Source organism: Populus trichocarpa, chromosome 8, assembly GCF_000002775.5.
Source record: "Populus trichocarpa isolate Nisqually-1 chromosome 8, P.trichocarpa_v4.1, whole genome shotgun sequence".
Lineage (NCBI taxonomy): Eukaryota > Viridiplantae > Streptophyta > Magnoliopsida > Malpighiales > Salicaceae > Populus > Populus trichocarpa.
Window position 1 is genome coordinate 9,349,598 of NC_037292.2, and position 27,467 is coordinate 9,377,064.

The 27,467-nt window shown below is 33.8% G+C and overlaps 3 protein-coding genes and 1 long non-coding RNA gene across 6 annotated transcripts; 1 reads left to right on the forward strand and 3 right to left on the reverse strand.

Moving 5' to 3' along the window:
- The first annotated feature begins 137 nt into the window (after nt 1-137).
- On the forward strand, nt 138-3,503 carry LOC7471441 (uncharacterized). Its single transcript, XM_052455452.1, has 7 exons — nt 138-305; nt 379-581; nt 700-772; nt 883-978; nt 1,060-1,110; nt 2,008-2,355; nt 3,103-3,503. The coding sequence occupies exons 1-7, from the start codon at nt 219-221 to the stop codon at nt 3,418-3,420; spliced, it is 1,176 nt and encodes a 391-aa protein (XP_052311412.1). The 5' UTR covers nt 138-218; the 3' UTR covers nt 3,421-3,503.
- A 500-nt stretch (nt 3,504-4,003) lies between these two features.
- On the reverse strand, nt 4,004-7,757 carry LOC18101530 (purple acid phosphatase 4). The gene is given in 8 exon segments (XM_006379728.3): nt 4,004-4,412; nt 4,680-4,747; nt 4,878-5,006; nt 5,085-5,212; nt 5,297-5,312; nt 5,314-5,405; nt 5,668-5,824; nt 7,446-7,757. Coding segments are annotated over 8 exon segments (1,062 nt in total). The 5' UTR covers nt 7,701-7,757; the 3' UTR covers nt 4,004-4,195.
- Nucleotides 7,758-14,140: 6,383 nt separating this feature from the next.
- LOC7471442 (purple acid phosphatase 4) lies at nt 14,141-19,292 on the reverse strand. Its single transcript, XM_002312446.4, has 7 exons — nt 18,967-19,292; nt 15,762-15,918; nt 15,393-15,500; nt 15,181-15,308; nt 14,974-15,102; nt 14,776-14,843; nt 14,141-14,508 (listed from the first exon to the last, which is right to left on the reverse strand). Exons 1-7 carry the CDS (start codon nt 19,219-19,221, stop codon nt 14,292-14,294), a joined length of 1,062 nt encoding a protein of 353 aa, XP_002312482.3. The 5' UTR covers nt 19,222-19,292; the 3' UTR covers nt 14,141-14,291.
- A 3,383-nt stretch (nt 19,293-22,675) lies between these two features.
- LOC18101532 (uncharacterized) lies at nt 22,676-27,116 on the reverse strand. Of its 3 annotated transcripts, none has more exons than XR_008059978.1 (5): nt 24,777-25,505; nt 24,361-24,570; nt 24,084-24,239; nt 23,483-23,785; nt 22,676-23,037 (listed from the first exon to the last, which is right to left on the reverse strand). It is a non-coding gene; the product is annotated as an uncharacterized LOC18101532 (long non-coding RNA). The 3 variants fall into 3 exon arrangements; XR_002983395.2 differs by lacking the exon at nt 22,676-23,037 and adding an exon at nt 27,001-27,116 and having other exon boundaries at nt 23,353-23,785; nt 24,777-25,581; XR_002983394.2 differs by lacking the exon at nt 22,676-23,037 and adding an exon at nt 27,001-27,099 and having other exon boundaries at nt 23,417-23,785; nt 24,777-24,807.
- Between the last annotated feature and the right edge of the window lie 351 nt (nt 27,117-27,467).

Genomic DNA, 27,467 nt, shown 5'->3' on the forward strand with positions numbered 1-27,467 from the left:
GTAATTTTGTTTTTTTTATTTAATAAAAAATAACATTCTAATAAGTTATTTTGTATTTTATATTAAATAGGGAAAGAAAAAGGCAAAGTTTAAATAGAAAAACAGGATGCCTTTCCTTTAAAAACACACGGTGAGTCTTCATTTTAATAAAAAGGGTTTTAGCATACGGCTATTTCATTCTTAACAGTTAATTTTTTTTCCTGTACATCCCATTGAAGATGCTTCCAAGCAGGGAGATGGGAGCAGGGAGCCTGGAGCCGCCGCGTCTCATCCTTCACAATTTCCTCACCAGCGAAGAATGCAAGGTGGGTCACTGCTAATGCTTCCCACCCTCTAACGAATGCTATTGATTCATGAATTGGGTCTTCTTTTTTTTAGGAATTGGAATTCATACACAAAAGCAACAGCACTGTTGGGTACAGGCCCAACGTGTTCTCCACCACTCTTTCCCATCTCATAGCCACCAATTCTTCTCCCTTTCTCATCCCTTTTGTTCCCATCCGAGAGAGGCTGAAAGAAAAAGTTGAACACTTTTTTGGCTGCGAGTATGAGCTCTGCATCGAATTCACTGGCTTAATTAGGTTAGTTTTTTTTTCATTTTTTTTTTCAGTTATATTGGACACTAGTGTTATTTTTCCTTCTTATAGTTTTTAATCCTCCACGTTTTGATATATATATATATATTGGAAATCAAATCAGCTGGTGTAGAGGAGCTAGCATTGGATGGCACAGTGATGATAACAGGCCCTATCTCAAGCAACGGCACTTTACGGTATCTTATTTATTTCTATGTAATCTTTGCATTTTATGTGTTAAGTTAGCTGTGCTGACAATTCCTTTTTTCATGCCTTTGTTATATTTGTAAATTTTTTTATTGAAAAGGCAGTGTGTTATTTGAATAGCTATGGGAAGGATTTCAAAGGCGGACTTTTTCACTTCCAGGATGGGGAACCAGCTACTCTTGTTCCCATGGCCGGAGTAAGGGCTACTCTTGTGATGATGATCAATTGTTTTGTTTTTTGTCATTTTTGTTTCACTCATTTTTTTTGTTTTTATCAGGATGTTGCCATATATACAGCTGACAGTTGCAATATTCATGCTGTCGATGAGGTAAATCATTTTTTCTGTGATTCATGAGACGTGGATGATTATTCCATTTTGTTTCACCATCCTGGAGTTTATGCCCTCGGACAAATTTACTGCATTTTAAATTTGTTTCTGGAAGGAGTATTATTTTTATCAACAAAAATACTTTTTTAGCTTTTACTTGCTTCACTGGCTCTACAAGTTCTGTATCATTTTTCATTCTCTATTTCACTATTTTTTTTTAATGTTACTATGGTATTTGCAACTTAATCACCTTTAGTGTAGCTTTATCGTTCCGATTGATTTTGATCAGTGGTAGTTTCAGCATTCTGGATGCATATAACGAAGTGATATTACATGCATGTTGTGGCTTATGCATGTTGTGGCTTATGCATGTGGGTTCTCTTTTCATTTTGGTTTTAGAATCAAGTGTTAGGCGGGTATTGCTATAGGGTTGCCAAAAAGAGAACCAAAAAAAATTACAAAAAGTATCGATTGCTATTCACGGAAAGTGCAAATGAAAAATTATTGGTGATGTTGGTTCGAGACATAACTTATGAATTAATTAAAAAAAAAGAAAGCGTGATATACTATGCTTTATGCATCTGGTCAACTGGTTATGAAATTCTGTTAGCTGCAACAAAAAGAAACTGAGTTACGAGCTTGGGAATTTATTCTGATGACAAAGTTGGACTAAATGTACTCGATGATGAAGTGGACTTGCAGTGCCAGGACACTTTGTATTTCGTTAGTTTGTGCTAGGACTTGCTTTAATTGTTTCCTAAAACAATATGCATTTATTCTTTACAAATCTGTAATCTTTTCTTCTCCTACCAATTTATGCCAAGTAAAGTCCAAGCTATTTGCCTGTTTTCTGATTTTCATTGTTTTCTACTCTAATTTATCGGTTTCCTTTCACAGATAATTGAAGGAGAGAGACTTACGCTTACACTGTGGTTTAGCCGTGATAGTGCCCATGATGAGGATGCAAAACTCATTTCCCTTCTATCAAAAAACATGCCTGAATTGAAGCTACCTATGCTGGCATCCAGCAATATGTACTGGTTTTCTCTGGATCCAGCATCCCACCAACAGTTAGGATTTGATATATGCTTGGCAAGAATGCATGTGCTTGGGTTTGATATTTGTTCTTGTCAAGCAGAAGGCTTGTTTTCAGATTCCACAGAACTACTAATGGAGCCACTGCAGTTAGTAAGGGGAAATGAGTTGTTTAAGCAGGAGTTTGTCAACATTTTGCATGCACTTCAGGTATTTTCACTGCTTCAGATGCTTAATAATCTCGATCAATATTCAGTGAGTTCACAAATTTTATCACCTGTTCGCTTCGCTTTGACACCATAGCTTGCTTCATATGAGTTTGGCCTAATTATCTTGCTGCAATCAATTTGCTTTACATGCAATACTCAACACAGCATGAAATAGGGCTTCGGCCATTTTGTTTCTGTCCTTATCTAGAATCAGGGTAGAATCAGGGCATCTGGCTCGATGACTTTTACCTTCAGGGAAAATATAAGTACTTCTAGAATTAGGCAACCCATAAAGAATTAGGTGTTGATATCACGAGGAAAATTGTTAATGTAGCAAGTCTAAAGGTCACATGCATCTTGGACAGTCTGATATGCCTGCTACTCCACCTCTGTCCATGGAGCCAAAATGCCTAATCTGATATGTCAAAATATTTGTGACAGAATTTGTTTAGCTTGTTGACGCAGGAGTGTCTTTTTCTGTGGCATGATACAAGGCCTCTAGAGTGCATTGCCATCTTGAAATCTTCTCTGTAAAACTTGCCATTGAAATTCCTCTGAAGAATGTGCTTACATTATGGCTGATGTTGATAATTTCATGCAGCACTACCTAACATCTTACCAATTCCCATCTGCAACACTGCTTTTCTAGAGTGCTCTTGACTGACCAAAAGTTTAACCCTACTTGTTTAGGAAAAGAGATTTTCATAAATCTCATCAATCACCTGATTTAATTAGTAACTCTTATTAGGCGGTACAATTTCACCATTGGAAAGCTTCAGACCTGCCAGATGCTCAATCTGAAGTAGAACCTGGGGATGTGGTACGATTATCAAAATCACAGCAGGAAGTGGTTAGAAGCCTCAAATCTCAGTTCTTAAGGGATCATCAAGTGGTTGAAATGATATTCAGTTGCGCCACTTGCAGCAGGAATCAGCAAAACTTTGACTGGGAAAGATTTTCAGCTGCAATTGCTGGCTTGGAAGACTATACCTGTAAATTACATAAAGAATTACTAATGAGCTTACCATACTGGAGAACTCACGGAATTATATCCGAATGTTCTTAGAGTCTTTAACGGGTTCTAGCATTTTCATGTTAGCTATGCTACATTATTTTGTTTTTATTCTATCTACAGCAACTTTAATCTTCCGCCCCCGCAGAGCTTTTGCTCTCCATTCTAAACAATTTTAGTATCTTCGAATTAGATGCAACGCCTGCGGAATCACATGCCAATGTGCTTCTGAACCCAAAAATCAATAGCTAACGATAGGCTGGCTGAGCTGGGCCATTTGGATAATGATGATTTTTGTATCAATTACTAGTTACCGTATCATGTGGAGATGCAGTTGCAACCTCAGCCCTTGCACTCCATTCTTGTCAGGTAATGTTCCATCCACACCAAGTCCATCTTTTTTCTACTTGTACGTAATGGATCCCAAGTCGATCCTGGCATTTTCACCATATTATTAATACTCTAAAAACATGCAAATTCCTATCTTTAACCTCCTCGGATTTTAATCTGAAGTAGACCTGCCAAATGCTCAATCTGATTTATTTTTTTATTATTTCTTTGTCCAATCCTTATGCTGCTTTTGGTATTTTCCAAGGTGATTTTGCAACAAGGAGTCATAGAAACTGGGACAAAAAAATTAAGATCACAAAAGTAAAACTCTCCACGACACGTGATCAGTAAGATCAAATGTTGAGTGCATCCAATACTGATACAAACTAACTTGTCTACAGTTCTGCAGAGGATATATAGAATCCAACATAGAAAGAAAAGACATCCTAACATCAACGAAGCAAACGAAAAGACTCAATATCGATACAAATTAACTTGTCTACAGTACTGCAGAGGATATCTGTTTAGTCCTGCTCCATTTGTGCAGAACTTCGCCAGAAACATCATAGAACACAACATCAACTTCAGTTTGAGTAATTTGGACCGACATGAAACCTTGCCCGTCATAATAGAACTTCATTTCCTTCGGATCCCACCAGGCCACGTCGCCCCTCCATGCCTTTGACCCACCACCACTTGTCAAGAATTGAAGCGGGCTGCAACATTCAGTTAAAGCTTCAGTTGCGCATTTATGCCTACCTCCCCTTTCCTTTCGTTGTTTCTGTACCGTGAGTCACTTTTACACATTCTTTAAGGGAATGTTCTGGCTGTCAACTTTAGGTTTTACATTTGAGAATCTTATTTCTTATGTTTAAATCCTGGTTGGATTTAGGAATGAGAAGCAGACTATTTTTTATTTTGCAATCCAAGAGTCATTGGAAATATCCATGTATATATATAAAAAAACCTAATAAAGAATTTACCTTTCACTGCTGCTTATGTGTTCCAAGCAATGGTCATGTCCGTTTATATAAAGATCGACATTATTTGCCTGAAAATTAAAAGAATCGACGCTCAATAAAAGTTATCACCTGACTAATTAACTTCAGTTTGCTCAAAGAAAAGCTATCGAATTGTTTGCATAAATTAACACGTTTAATTTAATTTATGTAAATAATTACCTGGAGGATCGGGAGGAGTTGTAAATTGAGCTCGACGGTGTTACCATGTTGTCCGGCACTCTTAATTGTATGGTGACCAACTACAATCTTCCACTTTGCAACGGATTCTTTCAGTGCCATGTCCAAATCCTACGACACGATTAAATATTTTTCCAAACAGTTATTATTTTGTTAATCATGCAGCTAATTGATTGCTCGAATTGTTACCTCCAAGACATTTGAAAGGTAACTCTTCCTCGGTAAAATGCCACTCCAATCATACACATGGTCCTTTGGCTCGAGGAAGTATTTGTTGACGAAAGGAGTTGTGTCCACGAAGAAAAACTCAGCTATTTCTGCAGCAAGAAGATTTTAAAATTCTTAAGATTATAATGTGAGTTTTAATTCCAGAAAATGGAAGATTGAAGGGAGAGATTTACCGGTGTTGACGATAAATTGATCTTAGGCAAAGCCATTTGCTATCCATTTCTCTAAGGACTGGACTCAATTGCGCCTCGACATCACCCCTGTAGTCATGGTTTCCCAGAACTGCAGCGTGCAATACAGCAGAGCAGAAATTACGGTTTAACCATTTTCATATCTACTATTCAATTAAAACGATAGTGGTTTAAAATTCGAGATCATCAACTATAAGGCGCCAGAGCTCAAGGGTGATGAGGCGTCAGAGGAGTGGAACGTCATCAATGATCAAAGCATTACGGTTTAGTCTTGCTGAACTTGACTGCTACTAACACGATGCTCAAAGCAAAGATTATTCACTAGATCATAGTCGATATCTAGAGATATTTACCATTGTACCATTGCTTTTGCAGGCTAGGAGCTGTATAAATTCTCGTAAATGACTCATAAAAAGCTGGATCATCCACGCCGTTTAATCCACCTTCGTAGAAATTATCTCCAGTTGAGATTATAAAATCAATGTCCAATTTCTCTCCCATTATTCCCATCTGAAGATAACAAAAGGTGATTGCTAAATGAATAAATTAACTGAAATGATTTGATGGGGGGTTTCATATAATATAATAGATATCGAAGACATTTTTTTCTAATATTATCTTGGACATTTATAAGAGAAGACAGCGCAATCAATACAGAGTTTGAACCAGGCAAGCAAAAGATATGCTCAAAGTATATCTTACCACAATGCCAAGCAATCACAACAATCAGCTTTAGGGTTCGTTAAGTATTTTTTAATGGTTATTTTTTAAAGTATTTTTTATTTTAAAATAAAATTAAATAATATGTTTTTATTTTTTAAAATTTATTTTTAATATCAACACATCATCACATCAAAATAATTTAAAAATATCAAAAAAATTAATTTAAAATAAAAAAATAATATAATTTAAAAAAATATTTTTAAAACACAAAAACAATAAACTATCTTAAATACATCCCCTGTATAAAAAAGAAATTAATTTCTTCTGGCATTATATTTTTTAAGTTTTTTTTTTTGTTTTCATATTATTATATCTTAACTTTACAATTTTTTTTGTTTGTTTTTTAACAAATTCTTTCAGTTTCATATCCTAAACCGTGTTATAATTAATTTAATTCAAGCTATTTCGGATTATGATCACTTAAATAATTTTTTTTAGCATTGAATAAGATTTGGCTCTGCCTATCACATAACACGTGCTATCTATCTAGATAAAACTAAAAGCTGTCAATCTCAGTCGTACTTTGCGCTTGTACCTATATTAACCCAGACAAAGTCAAGCGCGCAAGCGCGCGCGTGTATATATATATTGGAAGCTTGCAGGCCAATAATAGGGGTCCCAACTGTTATACGTGGGCTCTCCTAATATGTTATCTAGCGGGATGGTATTTGGAATCCACAAGGAATAATACTCCAAGGAAGAGGTAAGAGAACAGTAGCGAAAGGTCATTAACGACAACGCGTCATCCTGTAATTGGAGGGATGCCCTTAAAAAATTGCCGAGGGAATATCCTAACGTAAACGTCTTGGTTTCGGTACCAACTACCAAGGCTCGGAAGAATTTCCCCCAGAAAGGTCATGCACCAGTTCATCACTAGCTTTATATACATTTGTTTACTCTAACTAGCTAGGGTTAGCTTTATTGGCTTTTATTAATTACTATTCTTCTATTACTGCTCTCTCGATGCTCTTTCTGAAAACACAGTTGATATTACTAATACTATGGTCGATCGAAATGAGAGGAGGATCGATGTGATATATACTGATATGGGATGTGTTATAAGACTAGAATCTCCCGATTAAAAATTACAAGATAAAAAATGACACTCTTATAAGGTTGTTCATCGACGTCGGTCAATCTGTTTAAAATAATCAAAGCATTGATTTTTGCATCTGCTAAAAAAAGAGAAGAAGAAAAGAAAAGGAAAAAAAGAAGCAATATTGATGCATGTTTCTGAGAAAAGACCACACAAAAGAAAAGGTTAGATAATGAACTATAAGGGTGACGTGAATTCAGCATTTTCTATATTATCAAAAGAAAATTCATCATTTTCTATATATCTACTTGTATGATACTGCAGGATGTATAAATATGTAATAAGAGGATCGAGATTATATGTAATTGTGACCTGAAGAGCAACTTCGGTCTGGTTATATGCTCCTCTTCTTCCCCAGTCTCCAACAACCAGAAGGCTTAGAGATCCATCGGCTTTGGCAGCATGTTCGAATCGCTGAAGCTCAGCTGCAGAGAGAACAACACTGAAACCTAAAAGAACAGTGGGTATGAGACTCAGAAGCATAAGACCAGACATGGCATGCAGTGCTGGGAGCGAAGGTGAGAACAAAGGGGAGAGAAACAGAGTGTATGCTTTGGTTGAAGGCATGGAACCTTTCCTCCGTAGACTTATATGCTTAATTCAAGTGGGGGCATTTGAATATAAAATTGAAGTTATACAAACATGCAAATCTCCCCAAAACAAATAACAATTTAACAAATAGCAAATTATTAAGAATTCTTTGTATGGATCTTGTTAATTTGTTTTTATATTTTTATATATAAAAATGTTAAAGCATTCATATAAAATTATTTCAGGGTCTCGTCTAATAATTTAATTCTTGACAATAAAAATCTATCAATAAATTTATTTCTCTTTTCAAGAAATATATTTGAACCAAAAACTTTCATTCTCACACTTTTTTTTATTCTAGAAAAGTTCAATTGGTTATACATTTTCCAAATTACCAGAAAAAATTAATAATCAATTAATTTTTTCTTTTTTCAAGAAAAAAAATCTAAAAGCTTAAAGAAAGTTTATTACCTCAATAATAAAATAAGGATATTACATTAAAAAGAGACAATAGATTATTTATTATTCCAAGAAAGGTTCTGTATATCTTAAATATATAATATTATCAAATTATGGATTTATAAAAACCAATCGTGACATCTGAGTCTAGGAATCATAAAACTGGTTTCTAAAAAGATTTATGAGATAAGAATTATATTGGATTTTTTTTTAGGAATATTATTTGTTTTCTTAGCAATTGGAGCGGGCCCATTTGGGAGATTTCATTGGGAATGATGGCGGTGTGCTGGGACCCACTTTGACTTGATCCTATCCAATCACTAGCTGGCTTTCCAGAGTGGCATCCAACAAGTTCGCCTGTGCAATCATTTTGACCCATCACATGCAAAACGGCAATGAGCACTCACGTTCAGCAATGCCCATTCATTAATACAACAATTAAGGATCTCTCTTGTCTTACGTAATGATAATTAATATCGGTTTTTAGTTTTTTCTTTCTTCTTACTTCGCATTTTTTTTATAGAATGAACTCTCTCGTACTTTGGTTGAAGACAACGTACATGATTATTATATTTATTTCTTTTTTTTATATAAAAGCTCTTTTTTACATTGTTACTAATGAGTTTTCTAAGTTTTTTGGTGAGATATTTTTCAAAGTGTTTTAATTTCATAAACCTCTTGCTGTAATTTGAAGAGTTATAATATTTATCTTCTTTTCTTAATTTACTGGGATTATGAGCATAATAAATAGGATTAAACTGATCAATTTATCCTCACATATGAACCTCATTGTTAATATGTTTCTAAGTTTCAAGATCAAGAAATCGAGTTCTCGTACTTATGCGTGAAAAAATAAAACTTTGAAAGGACATGATTGTTTGGTGGAGTCTCTTTTCTGCAAGGTAATACAGTCGAAGTTAGCACGTGGCTCTAAAGAAAAGGCAGAAAGTTTTGTGCAAGTGACTCTTGAATATGCAAAGCTTTTGTAAGGTACGTAGAGATCTAGAAACAGTTTCACGATATTGAAAGGCTTACAAGAGAAGATCGAAGGACGAATTCAGAATCTTTTTGTCAGGAAGATCTTCACCTCCATTCATTTGATGGAGTTCTCGTTTTCATTATATTGCAAGTACGTAGCAAACAATTCGAGGCCGACAAGATAGGAGATAGGGTTGGTGTTCAGTATGCCACTGGTTGGTTGAAGATCTTACCCAATAACTATAAAAAAGTGAAGATATTGGGCACTGCTTCTTCTGTCACATGGAAAGCTTGTTTGCATTATTAGGGGACAATGCAGTATGGAAGTTGCAATCTGATAAGAGTGGTTACTTGTCATTTCGCATTCAGTACTGTTAAAGTAGTTAGACACCGAGCTCTGGCTTGTATATCACAGCTACTTTGTCGTCTCTCTTCCTGGGCATGGAAATACTTACGGGTCTTCAAAGAAGCCGAAACTACCGTACTTGTTTCTTAAGCTTCCTGGCTCCCATTTCATTAATCTGAACGCACCAAGGTTAATTATCTGCAGCCCATCTATCAAAGCTGGAGTTCATTTTATATATCTTGTTTAGAGGAATCAAATAATGACGCAAACAACTCAATCTAAATTCGTAATTCTTTGATATAAATTGCAAATTAATTAATGCTGTGATTTTGCTATTTGTTTTTTCAACTCTTGTGTATCTCTACACGCATGCATATATATATATATATATATATATATATATATATATATATATATATATATATATATATATATATGTATGTATGTATGTATATACTTCTCTCTACCTCAATCTCTTTTGAGAGAAATTTATTCTGGAATTGGGATTTGCAATAGACACAAGAAAGAAAGAGAGAAATATTCCACCTAACGTAGACTGATCAACACAACACTTGTTCTGTTCAATCAACTCTCTTAAGAGTTATCATTTGATAGTTTCAATTTCTTTACAAATCTACTTGCTGATTACCACTATTGTTTTCCTTGTTAACAAAAAGAACAAGAAACTAAAATTGGTGCCAAAGTTCAATAAAGAAAAAAGAACGCAACTCTCCTTTTTAATCCATTACACAGTACCAGAATGAAACTCAAGCAACTCAGATGTTCCGTAACATCACCGCTACTCGTGCTTAGCCGCCTAGCTGCCACAAGAAACATGAAATTATTACTCTCCCCCTCACTTACACATTCATCATTGACTCTAGATTCCAAAAATCCTGTCAAGCAAACCTTTTCTTTTCTTTTCCTAATAGGAAATATTTATATTTTTAATAATATTTTAAAGCGAGAATATTATAGAAAAAATAATAAAAATGAGAATGAGTGTATGCCTAAACTAATACGAACATCTACGTTAAAAAAAAATATATGAGCGAGTGTGTATCCACTAAAATAAAAGTTGCGAATTCGTTGCCAACTGATCTAATCCAATACCCACTTCCAGAGGATAAAATTATTTCCTTGAAGGTGGCATTTTCTTGCACCATACCGGCTGTTTCCTATCCAAAATAGAGTACAGCTTCCATCTATGAGTATCCATCGGCACCCACCATATCCACAAAATATATAAATATACAATGATGTTCCTAATTAAAAATTATACAATACAGAGAATGACAGCGAAGAAATTGAATGCTTGAAGTGTTGTTGTCTTCTGCACCGCAGAATTACGAGAAATCCCTGACATGTATATTTGGTCCTTTTCGCCTTCCAAACAGACAAATCATTACAAATCCACAACATTTTGCAATCAATTAAGTGATAGAAATGGACCCGCCCTCCAAAAGGGAGCGCATATTTGTTGATAAAACGAGGGAAAGACAACTAATTATTAAAATGGTTTGGCATTATCCAGCAAAGAGAAACTGCGAGACCCCGGTTCAACAAATGATGAGATGAGAGCCGGGGAACTAGGGAGGAGGAGAAGTGAAAGATCCAAGATAAATAAATTAACATGAGGATATAGAATATCTCGATATTGAGACGCATTTGGTTTATAATTCAGCTAAGATGGCACAAAAGAATCCATATAACAAAATCTCAACCTAGAGGTTTACTTCTTTGAACGTTCTTGTCAAATCCAAATAAGTTGAATTCAATATTCTTATCTGGTTTAATTTAATTTTAGATTGAATTAAGTTGTAGAACGCATCAAAGTCTTAAGCACCAAATTGTAGCATGCACTGATGGAGTGTATGTAAGAAACTGTAGTTAATTTTGTTATCACATAAAATTTACTTTGGACTACTGTGTGAATTATTTCAACCACAAAAATCTAACCTGCAGCATTCGATCTTGGCTTACAAAATTACTCTTCAAGTAGAACGCATCAGATTGTCAACTTCCACTTTTATATACGTGTATGGCTGAAGCTCTTACTAGTGACCTGTAGTTGCTGATATAATTGAAATACAGTACTGCTTAAATAAATTTTCTGCATAAACTTCTCCAGTTTGAGGAAGAAGCCATTTCAGGCAATTGCGTTGCTATCACTATTAGTTCCTGTGTTTTGCCATCTTCAGCCGTAACTACACCAACTTCAGAAGCAATTATGCAAAACCCTTATCCTCCAGCAACTTCGATTGTCTGAGAGGCATTGTCATCCAGACAAAAAAGAATGAGAGAAAATATAAATATGAAAAAGCATATAGGAAAATACCCCAGCTATGCGAGGATTAATGAATCAATCATCCCTTGATTTTAAAATGGCTCTTATAAAAATTTCCATTATCATACAAACTCTGCATCAGCTCCTGTTATACCAATTTTAAAATGGTGATCGGTATGAATAACATTAAACCGGGTGTCTTAAACGAAGTATCGAAATATTAATAAACATGCTGCTACACATAGTAGCAATTTTTGAACTACTACCATCAAAAAATTATATTGAAGGCACTTAGTAAATAGAATTTTCAAAAGATTGTATAGTAAAAAAACAGTGCTCACTCAACCTTCTTCCCAGTCTATATCATCATCATCATCCTCTCCAGAGGCTGGTGACCATGTAACTACCATCAAATCCCACACACGTTTTAATGGTGATTCTTTTCATTCAATAGAATTCTTATTCTATCAGGAAAACAAAATGAATCATGGTATCACCCATGGAGGGCACAATGACTGCCACCGGGGGGGGGGGGGGGTCTACTTTCTAAAAGTGCATAGAGATGGCCTGACCATCGTTATTCCTTGAAGGATTGGAGCCTCTTCCCATTACAATTAGACATACCTTCCATTGGAACATCTTCCCACTTGACAACTGGAAGATAATTCGAAAGGCCATTGGAGATGGATGTCTGAGACAACTCTGTTGTTTCTTAGCAGATTCTTCTGCTTGTCTTTGTTTTTGAAGCAGAGAAGCATAATAAGCTTTAGCATACTACTCCTGTCATATAATTTGGAAAGAAAAAACTGTGTTAAATTAAAAGCAGGTACATGAAACCATAGAAGTAAAAACCATGTATGAAAAATCTAAGTACACAAGCAAATCACATCATTCCAGAGACCTTTATGCTGGTCATCATTCTCTTGAGCAGACTTCTTTTCATCTGAGAATTTTACAGCTGCTGAACTGCTATCAATCTTAGCCTCCTGCTGGACCTCTCCACGTTGATCCTTTGTAAGGTTCATTCCCTTCTTGATCATCCATGGTAGTAAGACTTTTAGACCCGTACTTGCAGTTTCAGATTTGATATCCTCTTTGTTTCAGCGCCAGGAAAGGCAACTTCGACCTGTCAAAATTAGCCATAGATAGCTCATGAATGATCCAAGCCCTGCAAATGACCCCAATGCTAGAAGAAACTTGTATATGCCCTCAGTTTGTAACAAAGTTTGAAAAACTTCATCCAGAAAGCATACTATGATAGAATGAAAATGTTCAAACTTCATCCAGAAAGCATACTATGATATTCAAACTTCATCCAGAAAGCATACCATGATAAAATGAAAATGTTCAAACTTCATCCAAAAAGCATACTATGATAAAATGACAATGTTCATTAAACCAAATGAATGAGCAAAAACTTAAGAGAAATCATACAAGGAGGGAACACTTAGAGAACTAAATCCCAGAGAAAGAAAAGAGCCCATGTAAGAAAATGAAACATTGAAAAGCATCAGATAACAAAAGAAGTTCATTACTTCAGGCACTACCATTTGCCAGATTTTCCATAAAACCTTTCTTGTAGGAGTCCAGAAGACCAAACCATTACAGAGAGGAGAAGAATTCTTAATAGAGAAGAGATGGGGTTTTTTTTATTTTTATTTTATGAAAAAGAAGAAATTATTAGGAATAAGTAATGCACACAAGATTATTGGAGAATAAGACATCCTCCAATCCAAGAAACAGATCAAAACACAAAATCAATATAAAAAGTAAATAAAGGAGGCAGTGTTAGCCATATACAAATTAAAGAAATCAATGAGCAGAAATTCTAATCACTGACAAAGACCGATTAATAATGTTAAGACAAACAAAAAGCCTACAGAGATGCATAAGAGGACTTATCAATTTTAGTATCTTCGAATTAGATGCAACGCGTGGGAACCACATGCCAATGTGCTTCTGAACCCAAAAATCAATAGCTAACGATGGGCTGGCTGAGCTGGGCCATTTGGATAATGATGATTGTCGTGTCAATTACTAGTTACAGTATTATGTGGAGATGCAGTTGCAACCTCGGCCCTTGCACTCCATTCTTGTCAGGTAATGCTCCATCCACACCAAGTCCATCTTTTTTCTACTTGTACGTAATGGATCCCAAGTCGATCCTGGCATTTTCACCATATTATTAATACTCCAAAAACATGCAAATTCCTATCTTTAACCTCCTCCGATTTTAATCTGAAGTAGACCTGCCAAATGCTCAATCTGATTTATTTTTTTATTATTTCTGTCCAATCCTTATACTGCTTTTGGTATTTTCCAAGGTAATTTCGCAACAAGGAGTCATCGAAACTCGGACAAAAAATTAAGATCACAAAAGTAAAACTCTCCACGACACGTGATCAGTAAGATCAAATGTTGAGTGCATCCAATACTGATACAAACTTACTTGTCCACAGTTCTGCAGAGGATATATAGAATCCAACATAGAAAGAAAAGACATCCTAACATCAACGAAACAAACGAAAAGACTCAATATCGATACAAATTAACTTGTCTACAGTACTGCAGAGGATATCTGTTTAGTCCTGCTCCATTTGTGCAGAACTTCGCCAGAAACATCATAGAACACAACATCAACTTCAGTTTGAGTAATTTGGACCGACATGAAACCTTGCCCGTCATAATAGAACTTCATTTCCTTCGGATCCCACCAGGCCACGTCGCCCCTCCATGCCTTTGACCCACCACCACTTGTCAAGAATTGAAGCGGGCTGCAACATTCAGTTAAAGCTTCAGTTGCGCATTTATGCCTACCTCCCCTTTCCTTTCGTTGTTTCTGTACCGTGAGTCACTTTTACACATTCTTTAAGGGAATGTTCTGGCTGTCAACTTTAGGTTTTACATTTGAGAATCTTATTTCTTATGTTTAAATCCTGGTTGGATTTAGGAATGAGAAGCAGACTATTTTTTATTTTGCAATCCAAGAGTCATTGGAAATATCCATGTATATATATAAAAAAACCTAATAAAGAATTTACCTTTCACTGCTGCTTATGTGTTCCAAGCAATGGTCATGTCCGTTTATATAAAGATCAACATTATTTGCCTGAAAATTAAAAGAATCGACGCTCAATAAAAGTTATCACGTGACTAATTAACTTCAGTTTGCTCAAAGAAAAGCTATCGAATTGTTTGCATAAATTAACAACTTTAATTTGATTTATGTAAATAATTACCTGGAGGATCGGGAGGAGTTGTAAATTGAGCTCGACGGTGTTACCATGTTGCCCGGCGCTCTTAATTGTATGGTGACCAACTACAATCTTCCATTTTGCAACGGATTCTTTCAGTGCCATGTCCAAATCCTACGACACGATTAAATATTTTTCCAAACAGTTATTATTTTGTTAATCATGCAGCTAATTGATTGCTCGAATTGTTACCTCCAAGACATTTGAAAGGTAACTCTTCCTCGGTAATATGCCACTCCAATCATACACATGGTCCTTTGGCTCGAGGAAGTATTTGTTGACGAAAGGAGTTGTGTCCACGAAGAAAAACTCAGCTATTTCTGCAGCAAGAAGATTTTAAAATTGTTAAGATTATAATGTGAGTTTTAATTCCAGAAAATGGAAGATTGAAGGGAGAGATTTACCGGTGTTGACGATAAATGATCTTAGGCAAAGCCATTTGCTATCCATTTCTCTAAGGACTGGACTCAATTGCGCCTCGACATCACCCCTGTAGTCATGGTTTCCCAGAACTGCAGCGGACAATACAGCGGAGCAGAAATTACGGTTTAACCATTTTCATATCTACTATTCAATTAAAACGATAGTGGTTTAAATTCGAGATCATCAACTACAAGGCGCCAGAGCTCAAGGGTGATGAGGCGTCAGAGGAGTGGAACGTCATCAATGATCAAAGCATTACGGTTTAGTCTTGCTGAACTTGACTGCTACTAACACGATGCTCAAAGCAAAGATTATTCACTGAATCATAGTCGATATCTAGAGATATTTACCATTGTACCATTGCTTTTGCAGGCTAGGAGCTGTATAAATTCTCGTAAATGACTCATAAAAAGCTGGATCATCCACGCCGTTTAATCCACCTTCGTAGAAATTATCTCCAGTTGAGATTATAAAATCAATGTCCAATTTCTCTCCCATTATTCCCATCTGAAGATAACAAAAGGTGATTGCTAAATGAATAAATTAACTGAAATGATTTGATGGGGGGTTTCATATAATATAATAGATATCGAAGACATTTTTTTCTAATATTATCTTGGACATTTATAAGAGAAGACAGCGCAATCAATACAGAGTTTGAACTAGGCAAGCAAAAGATATGCTCAAAGTATCTTACCACAAGGCCAAGCAATCACAACAACCAGATTTAGGGTTATGGTGGTATTTTTTATAATGGTTATTTTTATATTTATTTTAAAATATAATAAAATAATATATTTAATAATTTAAAATAAAAAAATATAATATAACATTTTAAAAAATACTTTTAAAACACAAAAAAAAAGGCTCTGTATTTTACTATATTTTTCATAAAAAAAAAATATTTAGCAATGCTCTACTTTGTTCCTTACAATTTAAATCATGGAGTTTGCAAAGTTGCAATGTCGATGTTGTCCACGTTTATGCTAACCAAATTTAAACAGACCTTTATATTTTTTAACTATTATTTTTTTAAGTTTAATTTATTTTTATCTCAATCTCAAGCCTTCAGTCAGTTGAATTAACTTAAACTTCTTTTCCTTAATTTTTTATCACTATTTTTTTTAATTTAATAATTTTACATTAAATTATTTATCCTTAATTTTGTTATGTTTTCGCTTCTCTTTTTGTTTTATTGTTTTTAGAGCAGGTCCGTCAAGATAAACAATGTTTTGTTATTTAACCTTGATCTTTTTTGTTAGGCTTTTCTTTTGGAGGTTTAATTTTTTTTTATCTTGATCATATGCCATATGTGGCGGGTTAGTTGAGTTAACCTGAGTTGACTTGGATTTTTTCCCTTGATTTTTTATGATTTTTTTTTAATTTCATCATTTTGCATTAAATTATTTGCCCTTGAGATTTGTAATTTTTTTTAAACTTTTCTTACTATTTGATTATTCCGATAGTGAGTTTATAAAGTTAACTCAGATGAGCTCAAAGTTATTTTGATGTTTTTTATTGAATTTTTATTTTTTCTATTAGATTATCCTTTTGAATTTTTTTATTTCGATTTCATATTATGAGGAGCTGATTTTTAAGTTATTTAAAATTGGCATTGTATTTTTAATTTTTTTTTTCATCTTTAAAATTAGACTACTGGATATTAAACATTACGATTTTTTTTAGTTTATATTTTACAAATTCTTTCAGTTCATATCCTAAACCGTGTTATAATTAATTTAATTCAAGCTATTGCAGATTATCATCACTTAAATAATTTTTTTTAGCATTGAATAAAATTTGGCTCTACCTATCACATAACACGTGTGCTATCTATCTAGATAAAACTAAAAGCTGTCAATCTCAGTCGTACTTTGCGCTTGTACCTATATTAACCCAGACAAAGTCAAGCGCGCAAGCGCGCGCGTGTATATATATATATATATTGGAAGCTTGCTGGCCAATAATAGAAATTCAAGGTTGTCAATTTCGTTTTGATAGGTGTTTTGTTTTCTCAATTGGAATGAAATGTTTCAGTTTTGAAGTGTTTTGGCGTGCCGTTTCAGGGTTGTACTGTTTATATATATATATATATATATATATATATATATATTCAATAAATATAATTCAAATTCAAGATAAATTAATTATAAATTATGCAATACAAACACAATACCAAACAAATATAATTTTAAAATTTAAAATATTTCTAAATAGTCAAGATTAAATAGATTTTTAACTTAAAGTAATTCAACTTAAACAAAATATCAAAATCTTATGAAAGTAAAATATTTTAACACAAATATTTTAAATATAAAGTTAGGTCAATGTTATCAAGGCTAATGGAATCTAAAGCATCCATTGTTTTGCTCAAATTCCTACAAAGTATAAACATGAAAAAAATAACATGAATATAAACCATATATATTAGTGATAAATCTAATTTTAAAAAATTAATATCATTGTTAATGAAAATAGTAATAATAATTTTCAATATTATTATTAATATCATTGTTATTGAAAATAGTAATGAAAAAGAGTTTTTTTTTATAATTGGGTGGTTTAATTAATTAAATTGAACAAGGTTCAATTTGATTCAATAGCTTTTCAAGAGCGGAACGGAACATGCGGAATGAAACCGGAACGTTCCGGGTGGAATTTAGCCGAAAAATCTGGAACGGACCGAGATTTAAAATGAAATGAAATTTGTTCTGTTTTATTTTGTTTTTTGAATTAGTATGAAATGTTTTGGTCATTCCAGACAAAACAAAACGGAATTGACAACCTCACTCCTAATATGTCATCTAGTGGGATGGTATATGGAATCCACAAGGAATAATACTCCAAGGAAGAGGTAAGAGAACAATAGCGAAAGGTCATTAACGACAACGCGTCATCCTGTAATTGGAGGGACGCCCTTAAGAAATTGCCGAGGGAATATCCTAACGTAAACGTCTTGGTTTCGGTACCAACTACCAAGGCTCGGAAGAATTTCCCCCAGAAAGGTCATGCACCAGTTCATCACTAGCTTTATATATATTTGTTTACTCTAACTAGCTAGGGTTAGCTTTATTGGCTTTTATTAATTACTATTCTTCTATTACTGCTCTCTCGATGCTCTTTCTGAAAACACAGTTGATATTACTAATACTATGGTCGATCGAAATGAGAGGAGGATCGATGTGATATATACTGATATGGATGTGTTATAAGACTAGAATCTCCCGATTAAAAATTACAAGATAAAAAATGACACTCTTATAAGGTTGTTCATCGACGTCGGTCAATCTGTTTAAAATAATCAAAGCATTGATTTTTGCATCTGCTAAAAAAAGAGAAGAAGAAAAGAAAAGGAAAAAAAGAAGCAATATTGATGCATGTTTCTGAGAAAAGACCACTATAAAAGAAAAGGTTAGATAATGAACTATAAGGGTGACGTGAATTCAGCATTTTCTATATTATCAAAAGAAAATTCATCATTTTCTATATATCTACTTGTATGATACTGCAGGATGTATAAATATGTAATAAGAGGAGATTATATGTAATTGTGACCTGAAGAGCAACTTCGGTCTGGTTATATGCTCCTCTTCTTCCCCAGTCTCCAACAACCAGAAGGCTTAGAGATCCATCGGCTTTGGCAGCATGTTCGAATCGCTGAAGCTCAGCTGCAGAGAGAACAACACTGAAACCTAAAAGAACAGTGGGTATGAGACTCAGAAGCATAAGACCAGACATGGCATGCAGTACTGGGAGCGAAGGTGAGAACAAAGGGGAGAGAAACAGAGTGTATGCTTTGGTTGAAGGCATGGAACCTTTCCTCCGTAGACTTATATGCTTAATTCAAGTGGGGGCATTTGAATATAAAATTGAAGTTATACAAACATGCAGATCTCCCCAAAACAAATAACAATTTAACACATAGCAAATTATTAAGAATTCTTTGTATGGTTCTTGTTTGTTCTTATATTTTTATATATAAAAATGTTAAAGCATTCATATTATATATAAAATTATTACAGGGTCTCATCTAAAAATTTAATTCTTGACAATAAAAATCTATTAATAAATTTATTTCTTTTTTCATGAAATATATTTTAACCAAAAACTTTCATTCTCAAACTTTTTATTCTATAAAAGTTCAATTGCTTATACATTTTCCAAATTACCTGAAAATTTTAATAATCAATTAATTTTTTTAATTTTTTCATGGAAAAAAATCTAAAAGCTTAAAGAAAATTTACTACCTCAATAAAAAAAGGATATTACAATATTAAAAAGATATAATAGATTATATATTATTCCAAGAAAGGTTCTATTTATCTTAATATATAATATTATCAAATTATTTATAAATACAAAAACAAATTATGACATCTGGGTCTAGGAATCGTATAACTGGTTTCTAAAAAGATTTATAAGAATGGTACATACACTAAAAAAAAGAAAAGTGCAATTTTGAAAGGAGAATATTGTTGCGTGTTTTTTTTAATGAAAACAATGATTGTTTCAATGAAAGTGTAAATTAATTTTATAATTGAGGTTATATATAGTTGTGAAAGAATGAGGGAGAGCTTGATGATGTAACATGTTAGAGGGTAATTTCACATAAAAAAACTGATTTTTTTTAATAAAAAAGTTTAAATATAAAATTAATTGATTAATGAGTTAATCAAATGTATCATCGCTCGATATGCTATTCACCGATTGATACTTCTTGAATATAATTTTTTATTTTTATCTTCATGCAATTTTTTTCTTCATATTCTTAAATCATTTGAATGGCATCAACTTTAATATGATGGTTGGTCAATAAATTAGGCTTAATTTAAGGGAATTAAATATCAAATTAATTATGGATACTTACGGAGTGCTTGGTCTTTAATGGATAAGCATACCTGTATTGGCAGCGTTAATTAAAATTATTGTTATTATACTAATTTCTAATGCTAAGATTTATTTATTAGGGATATTAAGCATGTTGTTAATATATATTATGTTGATAACAAAAAGGTAAAGCATTGAAAACTCTCGCTTGAATAATTTAAATATTTTTAATTTGAAAAAACTAATATATAAAGGATTTTTTTAAGGAATATTATTTGTTTTCTTAGCAATTGAAGCGGGGCCCATTTGGGAGATTTCATTGGGGATGACGATGGTGTGCTGGGACCCACTTTGAAACAAAGAGCTAGATCCTATCCAATCACTAGCTGGCTTTCCAGAGTGGCATCCAACAAGTTTGCCTGTGCAATCATTTTACCCATCACATGCAAAACTGCTATCAGCAGATTCAGCACTGACGTTCAGCAATGCCCATTCATTAATATAACAATTAAGGATCTCTCCTCTCGATCTTACGTAATGGTAATATCGGTTTTTAGTTTTTTTTTTCTTACTTTGCATTTTTTTTCTAGAAAGAACTCTCTTGAACTTTTGTTGAAGACAACATACATGATTATTATATATATATATATAAAATCTCTGTTTTGCATGCATTATGACGCAAACATACATGTCTTTGAACATGTTTTTTCAGGTGTAAATTATTATTTTTGTGAGTGTTTTTAAATTGGTTGGATGTTTAAAAAAAAATATGATTTAAATATATTTTTAAATAAAAAATACCTTGAAAAATAACATTTAAAACACTCTGAAAAAAAATCATTTTTTTTTCAGTTTAAATTTAAAACTAGCTAGTAACTTACTGTGTATGGTAGAATAAAAAAAGAGAGATCTGAATCCTTTTCTTAATATATATATATATATATATATATATATATATATATATATATATAATACAATGTCATTGATATTAATGACAGTACTTTACTATTACAATTTTCATGAGATAAAAAAATAAAGATGAACTTAATTAAAATAAAAACAGGTCTAAAATCAAAACAATAATTATTGTGATTTTGATTAGAGTCTCGTTATGATCTGTAATTCAAAAGAATGTTGAAAGGCTTATTACAAGAGAAGATCAAAGGACGAATTCAGAATCTTTTTGTCAGGGAGATGAAAATAAACACCAATTCAAAATCTTTCTTCACCTCCATTCATTTGGTGGAGTTCTCGTTTTCATTATTTTGCAAGCAGCAAACAATTCGAGGCAGACAAGATAAGGGATAGGGTTGGTTTTCAGTGTGCCACTGGTTGGTTAAATATCTTATATAATATAACCCGAGCGGTGTAGTTCAACTGGTTGACTCTAAGTTTGCTCTTTAAAGATTACTAGTTCAAGTTCCACAAACCTCAAGGTTACTAGTGACTTATATAGTCGTTAACTTCAGGACTTATAAAATTAATCAAGGTATACACAAGCGGGCCTGGACACCCTAATTAATAAAATAATAACTATAAAACTGAATATGGGCACTGCCTTTTTGTCACAGGGAAAGCTTGTTTGCATTATTAGGGGGCAATGCAGTATGGGGCAATCTGATAAGAGTGGACACTTGTCATTTCGCATTCAGTGTTAAAGTAGTTAGTTAGACACCGAGCTCTGGCTTAATTATATATCACAGCTACTTAATTTGTCGTCTCTCTTCCTGGGCATGGAAATTCTTAAGCTTCCTGACTCTCATTTCATTAATCTGAACGCACCAAGGTTAATTATCTGCAGCCCATCTATCAAAGCTGGAGTTCATTTTATATATCTTGCTTAGAGGAATCAAATAATGATGCCAACAACTCAATCTAAATACGTAATTCTTTGATATATAATGCAAATTAATTAATGCTGTGATTTTGCTATTTGTTTTTTCAACTCTTTTGGGTGTCTCTACACGCATACGCATAAGCACCCACATCCATGCAATATATATATATATGTTTGTCTCTTCTCTCCCTCAATCTCTTTTGAGAGAAATTTATTCTGGAATTGGGATTTGCAATAGACACAAGAAAGAAATATTCCACCTAACGTAGACTCAACACAACACTTGTTCTATTCAATTAACTCTCTTAAGAGTTATCATCTGATGGTTTCATTTTCTTTACAAATGTGTCTGATAAGGAAAATAAATAAATCTACTTGCTGATTACCACCACTGCTTTAACTAAAATTGGTGCCAAAGTTCAATTGCCGCCTAGCTGCCACAAGAAACATGAAATTATTACTCTCCCCCTCACTTACACATTCATCATTGACTCTAGATTCCAAAAATCCTGTCAAGCCACTTTTTTTTCTTTTTCCTGATAGGCAATATATATATATATATATATATATATATATATATATATTCAATTCTATTCTAGAGCGAGAATACTATAGAATCAATAATGTGTGTGTATCCACTAAAATAAATGTTGCGAATTCGTTGCCATCTGATCTAATCCAATACCCACTTCCAGAGGATAAAATTATTTCCTTGAAGGTGGCATTTTCTTGCACCATACCGGCTGTGTTTCCTATCCAAAATCTAGAGTACAGCTTCCATCTATGAGTATCCATCGGCACCCACCATATCCACAAAATATATAAATATACAATGATGTTCCTAATTAAAAATCGTACAATATAGAGAATGACAGCGAAGAAATTGAATGCTTGAAGTGTTGTTGTCTTCTGCACCGCACAATTACGAGAAATCCCTGACATGTATGTTTGGTCCTTTTCGCCTTCCAAACAGACAAATCATTACAAATCCACAACATTTTGTAATCAATTAGATATTTGGCAGTATGTTATGGGTATTTTTCAAATAATTTTTCATATCAAAATATATATTAATAATTTTTTATATTTTTTAAAAATTATTTTTAACATTAACACATCAAAACAATATAAAACATCAAAACAATCTAAAACGTACAAATCATATTAAATTTTAATAAAAATAAATTTTCAATTATTTTAAAAACACAGGTTGAAAAATATTCCCAAACATGCTCTAAGTTATAGAAATGGACCCGCCCTCCAAAAGGGAGCGCATATTTGTTGATAAAACGAGGGAAAGACAACTAATTATTAAAATGGTATGTAAGAAACTGTAGTTAATTTTGTTATCACATAAAATTTAACTTTGGACTACTGTGTGAATTATTTTAGCCACAAAAATCTAACCTGCAGCATTCGATCTTGGCTTACAAAATTACTCTTCAAGTAGAACGCATCAGATTGTCAACTTCCACTTTTATATACGTGTATGGCTGAAGCTCTTACTAGTGACCTGTAGTTGCTGATATAATTGAAATACAGTGCTTAAATAAATTTTCTGTAAAAACTTCTCCAGTTTGAGGAAGAAGCCATTTCAGGCAATTGCGTTGCTATTACTATTAGTTCCTGTGTTTTGCCATCTTCAGCCGCAACTGCACCAACTTCGGAAGCAATTATGCAAAACCCTTATCCTCCAGCAACTTCGATTGTCTGAGAGGCATTTTCATCCAGACAAAATAGTATGAGAGAAAATATAAATATGAAAAAGCATATAGCAAAATACCCCAGCTATGCGAGGATTAATGAATCAATCATCCCTTGATTTTAAAATGGCTCTTATAAAAATTGTCATTATCATACAAACTATGCATCAGCTCCTGTTATACCAATTATAAATAACATTAAACCGAGTGTCATAAACAAAGTAGCAATTTTTGAACTACTACCATCAAAAAATTATATTGAAGGCACTTAGTAAATAGAATTTTCCCATTACAATTAGACATACCTTCCATTGGAGCATCTTCCCACTTGACAACTGGAAGATAATTCGAAAGGCCATTGGAGATGGATGTCTGAGACAACTCTTTTGTTTCTTAGCAGATTCTTCTGCTTGTCTTTGTTTTTGAAGCAGAGCAGCATAATAAGATTTAGCATACTACTCCTGTCATATAATTTGGAAAGAAAAAACTGTGTTAAATTAAAAGCAGGTACATGAAACCATAGAAGTAAAAACCATGTATGAAAAATCTAAATACACAAGCACATCACATCATTCCAGAGACCTTTATGCTGGTCATCATTCTCTTGAGCAGACTTCTTTTCATCTGAGAATTTTACAGCTGCTGAACTGCTATCGATCTTAGCCTCCTGGTGGACCTCTCCACGTTGATCCTTTGTAAGGTTCATTCCCTTCTTGACCATCCATGGTAGTAAGACTTTTAGACCCGTACTTACAGTTTCATATTTGATATCCTCTTTGTTTCAGCTTCGACCTGTCAAAATTAGCCATAGATAGCTCATGAATGATCCAAGCCTTGCAAATGACCAATGCTAGAAGAAACTTGTATATGCCCTCAGTTTGTTAACAAAGTTTGAAAAACTTCATCCAGAAAGCATACCATGATAAAATGAAAATGTTCATTAAACCAAATGAATGAGCAAAAATTTAAGAAAAATCATACAATGAGGGAACACTTACAGAACTAAATCCCAGAGAAAGAAAAGAACCCCTGTAAGAAAATGAAACATTGAAAAGCATCAGATAACAGAAGAAGTTCATTACTTCAGGCACTACCATTTGCCAGATTTTCCATAAAACCTTTCTTATAAGGATCCAGAAGACCAAACCATTACAAAAAGGAAAAGAATTCTTAATAGAGAAGAGATGGGGGTTTTTTATTTTTTTTTATGAAAAAGAAGATATTATTAGGAATAAGTAATGCACACAAGATTATTGGAGAATAAGACATCCTCCAGTCCAAGAAACAGATTAAAACACAAAATCAATATAAAAAGTAAATAAAGGAGGCAGTGTTAGCCATATACAAATTAAAGAAATCAATGGGCAGAAATTCTAATCACTGACAAGACCGATTAATAATGTTAAGACAAACAAAAAGCCCACAGAGATGCATACGAGGATTTATCAATTTCAAATGCTCCTGATACAGTTCTGGAAAGAGGCAGCAGAAAACATGCTCCAGTATTGTTTTTGCTAGTGCACAATCCGCACCTCATGAAGTTGTGAATCCTATCACAATTTTTGGTTTCATTAAGCTCGAGCTTGATCTTATCGCTCCAAGACTGTGAATTGTCAAAATGGGAGCACCGTGTAGGTTCAATTGTATTCTTATCACCAAAAAGGAAAGGGCATGCAAGAATGTGTTTTCATGGAGAGTTCCAAAAACTGACAACTGTTATTCCCAGTGATATTTCTCAGAATTATACAAGTCCACACATGCCAGTAACCTTGTCACATTTTCCTCACAGAACTTGAAGGGACCCTTAAAAAGAACGTGCAAAGGAAGGTTGAAGGCAAGTTTGATATTGGTAAAAATTGTAACTTATCAGAGAATAGAATCAAAGAGTTGCCACTTTACTAATATATGACCATGCATAAATGAAAACACAACCCAACCTCGAACAAACATCACATACGAAATACAACAGGAAGAGATACGAGCAGTAAGTGTTTCAACAAACCCTCGCTGATCAACATCTGTCCATGCGTTCATTAAAAACTGAACAATGCATAGAAAAAAACAAAAAAAAAAATCCATCCTGTATATAGAAAAAACAGAAGATTTTAATTGAGGGCAAAAACAAAATCAAAGTGACCTTGAAAACCAAAGCTTGGAATAAGCACCCTAGTATTCCTATTGCCACACATAGAAAAATATACCAAGCATTGAAATTGAAGAGTAGGCAATGCATTACACACTCCCAAGGTAATCCTAGTCTTCCATGTTAGTTGAAAACATACAAAAGGAAATGCATTGCACACTCCTGGAAGTACACACAATTGAACTCAAATGCTAGCTAATAAACCAGTATAAATTGTATAAAACATATGAAAGGAAATTAAAGGAACATATATATCTCCAATGCAAGTTTCAAAAGCATACTAAACATAGATCTTATCATTCAAAGTTTGTGATCCTGAAAACCAAAGCTTAGAATAAGCACCCTAGTGTTTCCTATTGCCGCACAGAAAAAATATAAGAAGCACTGAAATTGGAGTGTAGGAAATACATTACACACTCCCAAGGTAATCCTAGTCTTACACGTTAGTTGAAAACCCAATGATCGTGGAAAACATGCAAAACAAAAGACTAATGAGAAATTCTTGATCCAAATGCGAAATAAAAGTTAAAGATGTTTTGTCCATTCATGTAGTAAAGTGATCGGCTACGGAGCATCTACCCAAAGTGGAAATAAAAGAAGCAGCCCAGGCAATGCCAAGTTAATGAATTCCTTTAGAAATTGAAAAGCACCGAATCTATTTTCCATTCGAAAACTAAAGAAGTCCGGGGAGCTTCAAACGAACAGAATCTTAAAGTCAAACCCTGCCTCCACACAAGTAGTAGAAGCCGTGTATAAACAGATAGAGAGACTGCAGCTTCCAAAGCATCAAGTAAAAAAGACCGTTGTTCAAACTAATGCACCTAAAATTCTAAAGCAGGACAGAAAGACACAAGCAGATAAAGTAAAGGAGCAGGTGATGAATGAAACACTCCCAAGGAATTGCAGTCTGTAAACGTTCCTTGATAAATTGGAGAGCCCCTAGGAAAAGGAATTGAGAGGAACATAATCTATTGCGTAGATCGAGAAAACCCGATCGTAGACCTAGTTTTCACCCATCACTTAAACCCTAACCTAATTAGCGAAAAGAAAAAAGAAATACAAGGAGAGGAAACGGTTACCAGAACCTGAAACCGAACGGGACACGGAGAGGGGCTGTGCTCGACGCTTTGCAGTGAAGGAATTGGAGAATGAGAGGATATTTATTTAGAACTAACGACTGGTAGATCAATGGCTGAGATTAATGTTTCTTTTTCAGCAACTACGGTCAAGATTTATTCTCATTTTAAACTCGGTTCTGACTTGCTTTTGTTTTATGCTTTCTATCGGTTACCTTTTAAGTTTGACGTGTCAGCCGAGTCAGATTTTAAAAGCAAATACTCAAGTGTTTATTTGACACTTGCACACTTAAAATATAATAGAATTGCCCTTAAGAATTATAAAAATCCAGAAGGCCTGGCGCGGTGCTCGCCTGGGCCTCTCTTCCTCGGGCCAAGTACATCGGCCCAATATCTTAGGTCTAAGAGGCTATTTCTATGATTTTTTTATTGAGATGCCCTGTAAATAAAAATACTAAGATATTATTTTA

What these genes read in the sequence shown, in the direction of transcription:
- LOC7471441 (XM_052455452.1), top strand. Translation starts at nt 219, where the DNA reads ATGCTTCCAAGCAGGGAGATGGGAGCAGGGAGCCTGGAGCCGCCGCGT. An exon ending in TCAAGCAACGGCACTTTACG is followed by an intron (nt 773 to 882) that starts GTATCTTATTTA and finishes TTTATTGAAAAG; the next exon opens with GCAGTGTGTTATTTGAATAG. An exon ending in ACATTTTGCATGCACTTCAG is followed by an intron (nt 2,356 to 3,102) that starts GTATTTTCACTG and finishes AACTCTTATTAG; the next exon opens with GCGGTACAATTTCACCATTG.
- LOC7471442 (XM_002312446.4), bottom strand. Translation starts at nt 19,221, where the DNA reads ATGCCTTCAACCAAAGCATACACTCTGTTTCTCTCCCCTTTGTTCTCA. An exon ending in GCAAAAGCAATGGTACAATG is followed by an intron (nt 15,501 to 15,761) that starts GTAAATATCTCT and finishes TGTCCGCTGCAG; the next exon opens with TTCTGGGAAACCATGACTAC. An exon ending in AACTCCTCCCGATCCTCCAG is followed by an intron (nt 14,844 to 14,973) that starts GTAATTATTTAC and finishes TTTAATTTTCAG; the next exon opens with GCAAATAATGTTGATCTTTA.